Source organism: Lynx rufus, unplaced genomic scaffold, assembly GCF_022079265.1.
Source record: "Lynx rufus isolate CCGP_SWC_20201006 ecotype Redwood Valley unplaced genomic scaffold, mLynRuf1.p SCAF_15, whole genome shotgun sequence".
NCBI classification, from domain to species: Eukaryota; Metazoa; Chordata; class Mammalia; order Carnivora; family Felidae; genus Lynx; species Lynx rufus.
The window spans coordinates 61,229,244-61,241,927 of NW_025814829.1; the positions used below are offsets into that span (position 1 = coordinate 61,229,244).

The 12,684-nt window shown below is 55.7% G+C and overlaps 1 protein-coding gene across 1 annotated transcript in view; it reads left to right on the forward strand.

Moving 5' to 3' along the window:
- Positions 1-12,684, forward strand: part of PARP1 (poly(ADP-ribose) polymerase 1) — a 37,893-nt gene that overhangs the window by 5,137 nt on the left and 20,072 nt on the right. Inside the window, exons 3-6 of the mRNA XM_047077136.1 lie at positions 7,364-7,479; positions 8,298-8,512; positions 10,499-10,598; positions 12,251-12,367. Of these exons, the coding sequence (XP_046933092.1) occupies positions 7,364-7,479; positions 8,298-8,512; positions 10,499-10,598; positions 12,251-12,367 (548 nt within the window). The remainder of the gene's footprint in view (positions 1-7,363; positions 7,480-8,297; positions 8,513-10,498; positions 10,599-12,250; positions 12,368-12,684) is intronic.

The following is a 12,684-nucleotide window of genomic DNA, read 5'->3' on the forward strand; positions in this document are numbered from 1 at the left end:
TTTAGGTTTGCAGCAAAGTTACGCAGGGGTGCAGAGCGTTCCCGTTGACCTCTTGCGCCCGCGTGTTGGCCACAGCCTCTCCCTCTGTCTCCTCCAGGGCGGTGCTTCCGTTACTACTGGTGACCCTATGTTGACACCTCGCTATCACCCAAAGTCCATAGTCTACATCAAGAGGTCACTCACTGGTGATGTGCATTTTATGGGTCTGGACGGTGTACAGTTGGCCCTTAGCATGGGTTTGAACCGTGCAGGCCCACTTGTACGTGGATCTTTCTCGATAAATTTAGTATGGTACCATAAACGTTTTTCCTTTTCCGTAACCGCTTCCTTTTTTTTTTTTTAATTATTTTTGAGAGAATTCATGACCCGGGGAGGGGCAGAGAGAGATGGGGAGAGAGAATCCCAAGCAGGCTCCTCCCTGTCAGCCCCGGGCTTGAATTCAGGAGCCGTCACTGTGAAATCACGACAGGAGCCGAAATCAAGAGTCGAATCTCAACCGACTGAGCTGCCCGGGCACCCCCTGTATGGTTTTCTTAATAACGTGTTCTCGTGTGTGGTTTACTTTATTGTGAGGACGGTATTTAATATGCACAAATCCGCGGAAGACTAGGTGTTGATCAACCGTTGGCTAGGAGCAGTAGGCGGTTGGTAGTTACCTTTTGGGGAGAATCAAAAGTTACGGGTTTTCAGCGCACGAGGAGGTCCGCGCCCCAACTCGCGCGTTGTTCAAGTGTCAAGTGTTGGAATCACACAGTATGTAGGCTTTTCAGGTTGGCCTCTTTCACTCTGAAACGTGCATTTCCAGGGTGCCTGGGTGGCTCAGTTGGTTAAGTGTCCGACTTCAGCTCAGGTCATGATCACATGGTTCGTGGGTTCGAGTCCCATGTCGGGCTCTGTGCTGACAGCTGGGAGCCCGGAGCCTGCTTCAGATTCTGTGTCTCACCCTCTCTCTGCCCCGCCCCTGCTCGTGCTTTGTCCCTCTGTCTCAAAAATAAATAAACGTTTCAAAAAGAGAAAGAAAAGTACGTTTCAGGGGCACCTGGGTGGCCCAGTCGTTAAGCGTCAAGCGCTTGATTTTGGCTCGTGTGCCCACGCATGCGCACGCTTTCTCTAAGTAAATAAACATTAAAAAAAAATGTGCGTTTCCGATTCTGCCGTGTCTCTTCATGGCTTGATAGCCCATTTCTTCTTAGCGCTGGATAATACTCCGTTGTCAGCACGGACCGTGGGTTGTCCGCTCGCCTGCGGAAGGACATCTTGGTTGTTTCCAGGTTTGGGAAACCACAAAACCACTGTAAATGTCCACGTGCAGTTGTCTGTGCGGACGTGTCTTCAACTCGTTTGGGTAAATAACCAGGGAGCGTGATTCCTGCATCATATGGTGAAAGTCTGTTTACTCTTCTAAGAAGCCAGCAAACCCTTCCGGGGCGGCTGCACCATTCTGCATGCCACCGGCAGCGGGGGGGGGGGGGGGGGGGGTGTGACTCCTCCCCAGCCCTCGGGGGTGTCCCTGCTGTGGGTCAGGCCCGTTCTGATGGGTGCGGAGAGGTGTCCTGTTTTAATTTGCAGTCCCCTGGCGCAGTGACGCAGAGCATGTCATCCTGAGCTCCTTGCCGTCTGCAGCTCTGCTCCCGTGAGGACGCTGGGTATTTCCGCCTTTGTCATTTGTCCTGTGATCATTGGGTTTTAGAGTTCTTCGTAGATCCAGGAGAGCCGTCCTCTATCAGGGGTCTTCTGCAGACCTCTCGTCCCGGCTTGCCTTCTCTCATCCTCTTGGTTGTCACAGGGCAGAAGTTTCCGGTTTTAGGAAGTCCGGCTAGTTAACGGATTCTTTCTTTTCCGGGTCGTGTTATGGTGTTGTATGGGAACGCCATCGCCATGCCAAGGTCAGCTAGTTTTCTCTCCCGTGTCCTGTGCTGAGACAGAACAATCCTGCCCTGATTCGTGTCTGTTCTCCGGGTACGTCTTTTACACTTAAGTCTGCGGTCCGTTTTAGGTTAAGTTTTGTGAAGGGTGCAGAGTGCCTGCATTGATTTTTGTGTGCTGCTGTCCGTTATTCCAGCACCACTCATTGAAAATTCTTTTTTTGTTTGGTTTTGTGTTTTTTTATTTTGAGGTGGGGGGGTGGTGTGAGAGGGAGCGAGAGATCCAAGCAGGCTGTCGCTGACGGCGCAGGTGCCGGGCTTGAACTCATGAGCCGCGAGGTGATGACCTGAGCCGAAATCAAGAGCCAGACGCTTCAGCAACTGAGCCACCCAGGCGCCCTGAAGATTGGTTTTTCTCCCGTATGTCACCTTTGCCCCTTTGTCGGACATCAGTCGACGGCGGATGTGTTGCTGATCTGTGCGCTGCTCTGTTTAGCGGTCTGTCCTCCCAGCCCCACGCCGTCTCCATGGCCGTAGCTGGACCCTAAGTCCTGAGGTCAGATGCTGTCTGTCCTCTGACTTTTTCACCTCCAGGATCGTGTGGGCCGTTCCGGGTCTTCCGCGTAAACTCGAGTCCGCTTGTTGATACCACAAACCTAACTCGCTTCAGACGCCTTTGAACCTGAAATAGTTTCCCATCACTTGTCGGAAGTCTCCCCCGACTGCGCTCTTCTGTCTCTGCTTTCCTAACCCGGCCCTTCTCCGTTGAACCCGGTCTTGTGACTCTGGGCCTCGGCGGGCGCCGGCCACCTTCCTCTCCCCGCGCCGGTGCTGGGCTCTCCCGTCCTTCCCGCGCCGCAGCCCGTGTGTCTCCAGTTGCCACTGGTCTGCGGGAAGCTGGGAGGCCCGGGACCCGGCTCAGACTCCAGAATGAGAGTAACGGCAAGTTTACGTGATTTGGTAATGGGAAAAGGCACAGTAAGTTTGTTATGTGTTTCGCTTGTGAAGTCATCAAGCCCCACGTTGGGCTCTGCTCTGACAGCACGGAGCCTGCTTGGGATTCTCTCTCAAAATAAACTTAAGAAAAAAAACCCAAAAAGACAAGCCTACAGTCTGACAAAATATCTTTAAAAAGGAGGAAAGAAAAGTTTCTGTTCAAATGTCGATTCACGTGTGTTAACGTTATTTCTTCCCTGCAGAAATGGGATTCTACCCCAAGTGCATCCGTATTAAATGCTTAGTTTTGTGTGTGTGTGGTGAAACACACGCGGCATAATATCTACATCTTAGCGACCTGTAAGGGTCCGTTTCGGCAACGTTGGTATATTCACGCTGTGGTTCGGCCATCACCCCCCGTGGCCTCCAGAACTAATTTATCTTCCCAAACTGAAACTCCATACCCATCTGCACCCCCACAGCCTCCGGCAACCGCGGTTCTTTCTGTCTGAATTTGGCCACTCCGGTGCCTCGTGGGAGTGGAACCACACACTTGGCGTGTGTCCTCAGGGTCCACGTTGTAGCAGGGGTCAGAACTGCCTGCCTTTTTAAGGCCGTATCCGTACTGTGGATGGACCACGTTTTGTGAATCTGTTCACCCGCCGATTGACATTTCGGTCGTTTTCACCCTTTGGCGGTTACGACTCACGTTGAGGCAAACATCGGTGTACAAATACCCGTTCCAGACCCCGCTTTCTGTTCTCTCAGGTACGTGCCCAGAAGCGGATTTGCGGGGTCACACAGTAATTCTGTGTTAGATTTTTGTGTAACTGCCATACTGTCTTCCACACGGGCCGCGTGATTCTACAGCCTTGCCAGTAGCACACGAGTTTCCAATTTCCTGACACCCTCACCAGCACTTTGTTGTCTGGGGTTTTGTGTCTGTGTGTGTGGTTTTTGTTTCTCCTGATCATCCTAAGGCATGAAGTGTTATCTCCTGTGGTTTTGATCTGCATTTTCCTAGTGATTAGTGATGACCTACGTTTTATTTATTTAAAAAAAAAATTTTTTTTAATGTTTATTCTCGAGAGAGAGCGCGCGTGCGAGTGGGGGAGGGCGGGGGGGGCGGGTCACAGAGATTTCGAAGCAGGCTCCAGGCTCCGAGCGGTCAGCACAGAGCCAGTCACGGGCCTCGAACCCGTGAGATCATGACCTGAGCCGGAGTCGGACGCTTAACCGACTGAGCCACCCAGGCGTCCCTAATGACCTACATTTTATAATTCAGCATTCATTTTCCATGTTGAGAGTCGTAAGGTTCCATCGTTATTTTGTGAAGGTGTGCGGTATTTGTTTATTGAAGGTTTGCTAAATGTTGTGCACCGTTCAAGACCCTTGACATGTTGATGTCATGGCACCCTCACAGCAGCCCCGAGTCAGTTTTCATAGACGAGGCACTGAGAGGTGAGGTAACCGGGCTAAGGTCATGCCAAGGGTGCAAGAACCAGGTTCGAGTCCAGCCACGGGTTTTCAGCCGTCGCGCTGCATGGCGGATTGAGCCTCTGCAAGTTCTCGTACAGCTGGGGCACCTGTCCGGTTCTCTCATTCTGACAAGTGGGATTCCCGCTCGAAGCAATGACCTGATCTGAGGCCCTGGACGCCCGCATCGCTTAGACTCGTGCGTTTGCGTGCCTGCCTCCGCCTCCTCACCCTCGAGGATTTCATCGCTTTGTGCTCCTGGCAGGGGTGGGACACCTCGTCGTGTTTACCAGCAGTTTTGTTAATTTGGTGTTTGTGTCCTTGCCTCATCTTTTGGGGCATTTTGTCTTTTTTTAAGTGAAATGGAATGTACTAATTCTTTATCAAGATCCTTTTAATACAAAGATTTCCTTTTTTAGTTTATTTATTTAGAGAGAGAGCACGTCACGACTAGGGGAGGGGCAGAGAGGGCAAAGAGAATCCCAAGCAGGCTCCGGGCTGTCAGCCCAAAGCCCAATGTGGGGCTCAAACTCATGACCCGTAGGATCATGACCTGAGCCAAAACCAAGAGCCAGATACTTAACTGACTGCGCCCCCCCCCCCGAGGTGCCCCAATACAAAGATTTTTTTTTTAAGTACGCTCTACCCCTGACGTGGGGCTCGAACTCATGACCCAGTGATCAAGCCAGCTGGGTGCTCCTGGACGTTTCTCTTTGAAGCATATTTCTGTGTTTTGCCACATGGAAGCCTCATCCTGTTTGAAATGTCCTGTAGCCCTGTCTGCTCAGTCTCTGGTTTTGGTCTTATTCTTCACTTATTCACCTGGAATTTTTAAAATAATTTACATGCAGTTCAGGGAGTTTTGACAAATGCGTGCCCCTTGTAACATACACCCCATCGAGGTCGGGAACATTTCTGTTCCCCCAGAAAGTTCCCCTGTGCCCTCTCTCTTACCCTCCCCACCTGGGTAACCACTGCTCTGATCTCAGTCCCCACGGATGAAGTTTGTGTGACTTAGGATGTCCAAAGAAGAGGGAGAGAACGTGCTCCCAGAAGCCCCTTCCCCACAGCATGGCACCTGTGAGCCTCCTCGGGTTGGCCGTGTGGTCAGTTCGTGCCCCGGATTGCCGAGGGGTGCTCCCAGGAAGGAGCACCGTCTGGTCCGCATTCTTTTGTTGCCGGCTTTGGGCTGTTGCAGGTACGGCTGCCGTTAACATTTGTGTCCAGGTGTCTATGTAACACAAGCTTCTGTTTCTCCGGGTGACGACGTGGGAGTGGAGCGGGGGTTCACTCAGTAGGTGTGGGCGACGGTCCTCCCGAGTTGTCCCCCGCCCGAGGGACGTGAGCGTTTTGGCTCATCCACGGCCTCGCCCGCACTTGGCCCCGTCATTCTCTGGGGTCTTAGCCACTGACGGGTGTGTAGTGAGACCTTGTGGTTTTAACTCGCCTTTGTCTTTTTACGGAGTTGTAAGAGTTCTTAGACTATTCTAGAGGCAGGTCCTTTATTAGATGGAAATAACGTGTCAATACCTTTTTCCATTCTGGGGCCTGCCTTTTTGTTTAATCACTGACGTTTTATGAAGAGCAGTCGTCGATTTTGTTCTTTTTTGGTTTGTGCTTTTGCCTCCTGAGACACGTTTGCCTGTTCACAGATCGCGAAGATAACTCCCTTAGGTTTCTTTGGAAATTCCGTAGCTCTAGCGTTCACACTTGGTTTCTTGATCCGTGCGAACCGAACGTTCGTGTCGGGTGTGAGGAAGGGGTGGTTTTGTGTGTGTTCCGTGTGGATACTGTTTTGTGCCCACACCAGTTGTGAAAAGACTTCTTTGTTAAAACCAGCTGACTGCGTAACTGTAGGTCTGTCTGGACTCGGGCCCCTCGGCGGGGTGTCTTCACTCCACAGCCTCAGTTCCTAGTTTCATGGGACGTCGTGAAATCGCAAAGTGAGTCCTGCAGCTTTGTCCTTTTTCAATACTGTGTTCACCTCTCTGGGTCCTTTGTAGTTCCTTATAAATTTTGTGGCAAACGTGTCGATTTCTTGCCCAAGGACACTTGCTAGGATTTTGAGTAGCATCACTTGGAATCTGTGGATCAAACTGGATTGACGTACTGGTATATTAATAAATTGAGCCAGTCCGTAAACGTGAGGTATCTCTCCGTTTACTTGAGTCCTCGTTAATTTCGGCAACCTCCTAATGCTTTCAGTGTAGAGGGTTTGGGTGTCTTGTAAATCCGTGTTTAAGCATTTTATGTGTTTAAATGCCACTTAAACAGACGCGTGGCTTACTTTTCTTCTCTAATAGGTTTATGTGTATTTAGAAACGTCTTATATACTGACCTTCGGTTTTGCAAATTTGCTCAATCCACTTAATGGTAGGAGTCGTTTTTTTGTATATTCCCAAGGATATCGTGCACGTGCAATCACGTCACGTACAGGTAGAGGTGGCTTTACTGGTACACCTTCTGGCTCTTTCTTTTGTGCGAACGCACTCGCTAGAGCCTCCGGTTCAGTGCTGCTTAGACGTGGTGGGAGAAGACAGCCCGTCTTGTCCTCGGTCTTAGGAGAGAAACATCCAGTCTTGGAATTCCCCTTATGGAAGAATCTGCCTTGGTCCCGCATCCCTGGCCGTTTATCCCCGAGACTTCTTACTGCGCGATGGCAGCTTGCCCCGCGGACTCCGAAATGCCGCCTTCACTGTGTTTCTTACGTGTCCTTGTGTCCTTCTGTGTCGAGAGACTCCCTTTACTTCCAGCACGTAATTCTGATAAACAGCAGTGTAACGGAAACCAGAAGGTGGGCCTGGAATTCAGCACGCCGTGTGGCTTTCCTAATAAGCGCGGAGGAAGCGCTTTGCCGTGTGAGGGAGGGCCCAGAGGCGCCGGAGCCGGGAGGTGAGCCGGCACCAGCCGGAGAGCCCGTCCGGGGAAGGGCGGTGTCTCTTGCCAGAAAAGCCGCTCTGTTCGCCAGCCGCCGCTGGAAGCAGACGTGGGTGAGGGGGGCCGGTCGTCCCGCCTGAAGCCCGAGGTGGCCCGTGGACGAGGCCCCTCTGAGGCTGACGGGAGCGTGGCTGTGTTCCATCCTTCAGGCAAAGGCCAGGATGCAGGTGGCGGCAAGGCGGAGAAGACGCTGGCCGACTTCGCGGCAGAATACGCCAAGTCCAGCAGAAGCACGTGCAAGGGCTGCATGGAGAAGATCGAGAAGGTGGGCGCCGGGGCTGGGGCCGCCCGGGTTCTGGCGTCGGCGTGGCGTGGGGCTCGAGGAAGTTTCGAGAAAGCGTGGGTTTCGGCGCAGGCTCGGCCCTGGCGGTCAGCCGTGCCGCGGAGACCGCACGGGCGTGGGCTCGTAAGCCTGGCCCGCGCGGCCACGTGGCATTCCGGCTCGTGGGTCTGTTGCCAGTCCCGCGGGCCCTTCCTGGGTACGGACACGGTCCGGGGTGGGCGGAATTGCTGGGAGGCGCTCCAAGGCCCGCTCTGCTCGTGTCTGCTCCGGGGCCGGGAGGACGTTCTCGGCGTCAGCATGTCCTCCAGTGCCCGGGTGGGTGGGCAGGGAGACGGCCGGCGGGAGCTGGCCCCATTTAAGACGGGACTGCTGCGGGGCGCCTGGGTGGCTCCGTCGGGTGAGCGCCTGACTTCGGCTCAGGTCGTGACCTAGCAGTTTGAAAGTTGGAGTCCTCGTCGGGCTCTGTGCTGACAGCTGGAGCCTGGAGTCTGCTTCGGATTCTCTCTCTCTCTCTCTCTCTCTCTCTCTCTCTCTTCCCCTCCCCCTCTCTCTCCCTCCCTCCCTCCCTCCCTTCCTCCCTCCCCCTTCTTTGCTCACACTTGTCTCCCTTCCTCTCTCAAAAATTAATAAACATTAAAAAAAATTTTTTTTAATAAAATAATATGGGGCTGCCGAGGCTCAGGGTACCGCACAGTCCTCGGTGGCAGAAAACATTCAGACCTCACAGCGCCCCTGGCGTGGACCCGAGGCCCCTGGGTCACCGTCCCTCTTCTTGGTACCGTGTGCGGTTTTTCCTGCAGGGCCAGATTCGCTTGTCCAAGAAGATGCTGGACCCGGAGAAGCCCCAGCTGGGCATGATCGACCGCTGGTACCACCCAGACTGCTTTATCAAGAACAGGGAGGAGCTGGGCTTCCGGCCCGAGTTCAGTGCCGGCCAGCTGAAGGGCTTCGGCCTCCTCACCCCGGAGGATAAAGAGACCCTGAAGAAGCAGCTCCCGGGAGTGAAGAGTGAAGGGTGGGTGTGGGGCCGTGGGAGGCGCAGGGGAGGGGGGCTCGGGGAGACCGCACGGATTCCAGGCCACTCCCGTGCCTCCCTTTGCTGACGGTCGGCACGCAGGGGTACGGGATGATGGGCGGGGGCAGAGGACATGGGGACGTGCAGGGCGTTCCTCGCACGGGTCTGCTCCACAGACACCTGGGACCCTCTAGCCCTCCACCCCCACCCTGGCCCAAGAGAGGAAGGCTCTCCCGCCTAGGCCAGCCACCACGTTTCCTGTGACCCTTGCACGGCCCGCTCCCCGTCCCCACAGCATCTGCGCCTGTGGACGTGGCCCAGTGTGTCTGGGTCTGATGATGGTGCCGGGAGGGGGGAGCAGATGGCACGTCCCCTGGTTCCGCGCCGGGAGCGGTGTGGGCTTCCCGTGGTGCTAACGTCGGGACGGTAAGCCTGTCCCTGCCGATCCTGGGTGGCGCTCGTTCTTGCCCGTTCCCTCTGCTGGTCCCTGCGCCCCAGGCGCTGCGAGGGAGGCGTGGAGGGGGCTACGCGTGGTGTGCGCCCTGCTCCCTGGACCGTGGCTGTGGCTGTGAGGATGGGGGTGACCCTGACCTCCCTGTCATCGAGCCGCTGTCCTGCGCCGTCTGGGGTCGTAACACACAAGTTCGTTGTGCAGCACACGCAGCCGTGGAGTATGTGAGAAAGGTGGGAAATCGGGGGTCAATAGTCCTCAGGACAGGGGCGCCTGGGGGGCTCGGTCACTTGAGCATCTGACTTCGGCTCAGGTCACGATCTCACAGTTCGTGGGTTCGAGCCCAGCGTCAGGCTCTGTGCTGACAGCTCGGAGCCTGGAGCCTGCTTCGGATTGTATGTCTCCCTCCCTCTCTGCCCTCCCCCCTCTTGTGCTCTGCCTTTCTCTCAAAAATAAACATAAAAAAAAAAAAGTTAAAGGACAGAATATCCACCTCGAAAGCTTTCCTACTAAAAAAGTCTGGTACGGGGGCGCCTGGGTGGCTCAGTCAGTTAAGCGTCCGACTTTAGCTCAGGTGATGATCTCACAGTTCGTGGGTTCGAGCTCCTCAGGTCACGATCTCCCAGTTCAGAGGTTCGAGCCCCGCGTCAGGCTGTGTGCTGACAGCTCAGAGCCTGGAGGCTGCTTCAGATTCTGTGTCTCCCTCTCTCTCTGCCCCGTCCCCGCTCACACTCTGTGTCTCTCTCTCAAAAACGAACAAAACAAAAATTAAAAAAGTTCTCAGGGTAGTGCAGCTCGTGGTGTGGGCAGGGATGCTAAGCTCACACTTACACTCTATCGCCACCTGGCCTCGACCGAGCCCTTGTGGTTCATCAGGCACTGTGCTGGGGGGGGGGGGGGGTCGTGTAGCCATCAGCACAGCCCCGGGAGTGGGTGGTATCCCCTGCTTCGTGGATGACAGAAAATGCAAGGCTTTGAACTCAGGTCTGTGACAGCTGAAACTTAGCCACTGGGACTGCTCTGTTTTAGGGGGCTGATGGCGACCCCCCGTGCCTCCTTCAAGTCCGGTAACTGGTGACCAGCCACGATGGACCAGTTAGCAGTGCCGAGACCCCATTTGGGGTTTGAATGGCAGTGCAGTCCCACCTCTGAGAACAACCTGATGGCCTTAGGAGCAGCCCTGAGGCTCAGCCCCTTGGCCATCTGGCCCGTCGGTCCCTGCCAGAACTTGCCAGGCTGCTTCGTTTGTGCCTAGAGATACATGGGTTTTCGACATCAGATGGGGCCTGAGCCCTGGGTCCTTTACCAGCTGTTCCCAGGCCCTGGGGTACCTGCAGCAGCAGAGTTCACCGTAAGGTTCATGAGGCCAGTTGCCAGTACCCCCTGGGCCTCCTGCGAGCGCCCGAGGGCAGTGAGTGAGCTGTGCTGTGATCGCGGCCGGCACGTGGCGTTACAGGGACGTGGAGGTCTTGCGTCCCCCGAGTCACTGGGTTCCGGGGCTCTGATGGCTCTCTCTCGTCCCGTGTCTCTTTCAGAAAGAGGAAAGGCGACGAGGTGGATGGGATGGATGAAGTGGCCAAGAAGAAATCTAAAAAGGAAAAGGACAAAGATAGCAAGCTCGAGAAGGCCCTCAAGGTGAGCTCCGAGCGGGGCGCCCGCACTCATCATTCTCCGTTCTCTTCCCTCGTTCCAGGGATATGTGCGTCCCGCTTCACGAGACCTCCAGGATTCCCCCACCCCTCACAGTTGTTAATAGCACGGCTTCCCCCCGGGGTCTCTTCCCTCCCCGCGCGGGACACAGCGCTGTGCGCGCTGGACCCGGGGGCCGCTGGCGAACGTTACAGGTCGAGTGCCCGGCCCGGACAAGTGGCTGGAAGAGACACTCGCTCCCTGTTTCTTGAATGAACACCTCTTGTTTACAAGAGGGGTAGAAGGCGTGCCATGAAAGGGGCAGGAACCACCTGTTAACTCCGTAGCCGTTGGCAGATTTAGCTCTGTGTTGATTATGCGTGTGTTGAATCAGAGTAAAAATTATTGATGAGAAAATGCTGGGTGTTTGGGAAAACTAGGGAGAACTGTCAGTCCTGTTTTGGGAACGTGATTTCCATGAGCTGTCCGCTCGGCTCTGCTCTGAGCATTTTTCCGTCCTGCCGGTGTGAGAAAGATTAGAAGCAGCGTCTGATGTGGTTCCAGCCGCTTGATGAAAATCACCGGTTCGGTGCGATTGTCGATCAGTGAAACGATGTCTGTCGTGCGTGAATCCGGACACGGTAGAGTGGGTTTTATTTTGCGTTTGCCCCCAGTGGGTTTGGCGTTTTCTTGAGTGCAGTCAGAGGGAAATCCGAATGTTCCCCAGCAGCCCCAGCCTCCGCGTCCTGGGCCAAGGAGGTGATGCAGTTCCTGCTTCCTCTGATGACGCTCATGCCCTCGTGTCCGTGGCTGGAGACACCGTTCTGGTGGCGCAGGGAGGGCAGGGACGGGAAAGCTGAGAGCAGGCGCTGATGTGTGTGGGAACACTTTGTTGGTTGAATTAAAATCTTCCTCGCTTGGGGGGCGCCTGGCTGGCTCGGGAGAGCATGTGATCTCGGAGTCGTGAGTTTGAGCCCCGCGTTGGATGGAGAGATTGCTTAAAGATAAAATCTTAAAAGGGGGGAGAAAAAGACAGTTAAAGTTCTCACTTGGTGCAGAGAGCGTCCCCATGGGGCAGGAGGGGCCGGCATTTTCACCTCTGGTTTGCAGGGGTGCGGTCTGCGGCCAAGAGGTGAACAGTTTGCCCGTGGCCCTAGCAGGGAGGAGGCTCGCCCCGAGTGCCCTGATGTAGGGAGGCTGGTGCCATCCTGGGCAGGGTGGTGGTGAGGATAAGCGAGATGTGGAGCGTAGGCACTGCGTGAATACGGCCCCTGAGACTGAAAACTCCCGTTTCCCGAGCGTAGGTCTGTTCTGTGCAATCCGCTCGCCATCAAGGTGAGCGGGGGTGCTCGTCCCTACTCACCTCCGGGTGGGAGAACGCCCACCCCCGTCGTCCCTGAGGCGTGGGTGTCGGGGCGGGGGGTGAGCCTGCCGCGCCCCGGCTCTTCCCCAAGCGGGTCGGTCCACGGGGGGCTGGTTCCAGGGACGGCTCCGGGTAGAAGCGGGGTTCTCGGGATTCACTTCCGTGTTGCTGACGCCAGCTTGGAGGCGCGGCTCCGCTGATGCGCCAGGACGCCGCCGAGACCGAGCAGGGTGGGGGCCCCCGGTTGGGTCTCCGGACGGAGCCGGTCGCTCAGCCGCCTGGCTTTCGTCCTCAGGCCCAGAACGAGCTGGTCTGGAACATCAAGGACGAGCTAAAGAAAGCGTGTTCGACAAATGACTTAAAAGAGCTGCTCATTTTCAACAAGCAGCAAGTGCCCTCCGGGGAGTCGGCGGTGAGCTGCCCTCTGCTGAGTGACCTCGGGGCGGGGGGGGGGGGGGGGGGGGGGAGGGTCCACCGTCCACATGGCCACCGTTTCCAGGGCTGCGAAGACTTTTCTACACGTCACTCCGCGTCTAGGGTTTTGGGGAGACTGGAGTGGGCCGTGTGTCTGTCTGCCTTGTGCATTCACACCACACACTTTGGCCCAGGTGCCCGGGGCCTCCAGGTGTTGGGGGAGTGGAGCCGCCTCATTTCCCCTGGTTTCCCCGCTGGCTCTGGGGACGCCCTGGCCCTCCCTTTACTCCTCAGCCACCCAGGGGCGGGGGCTGC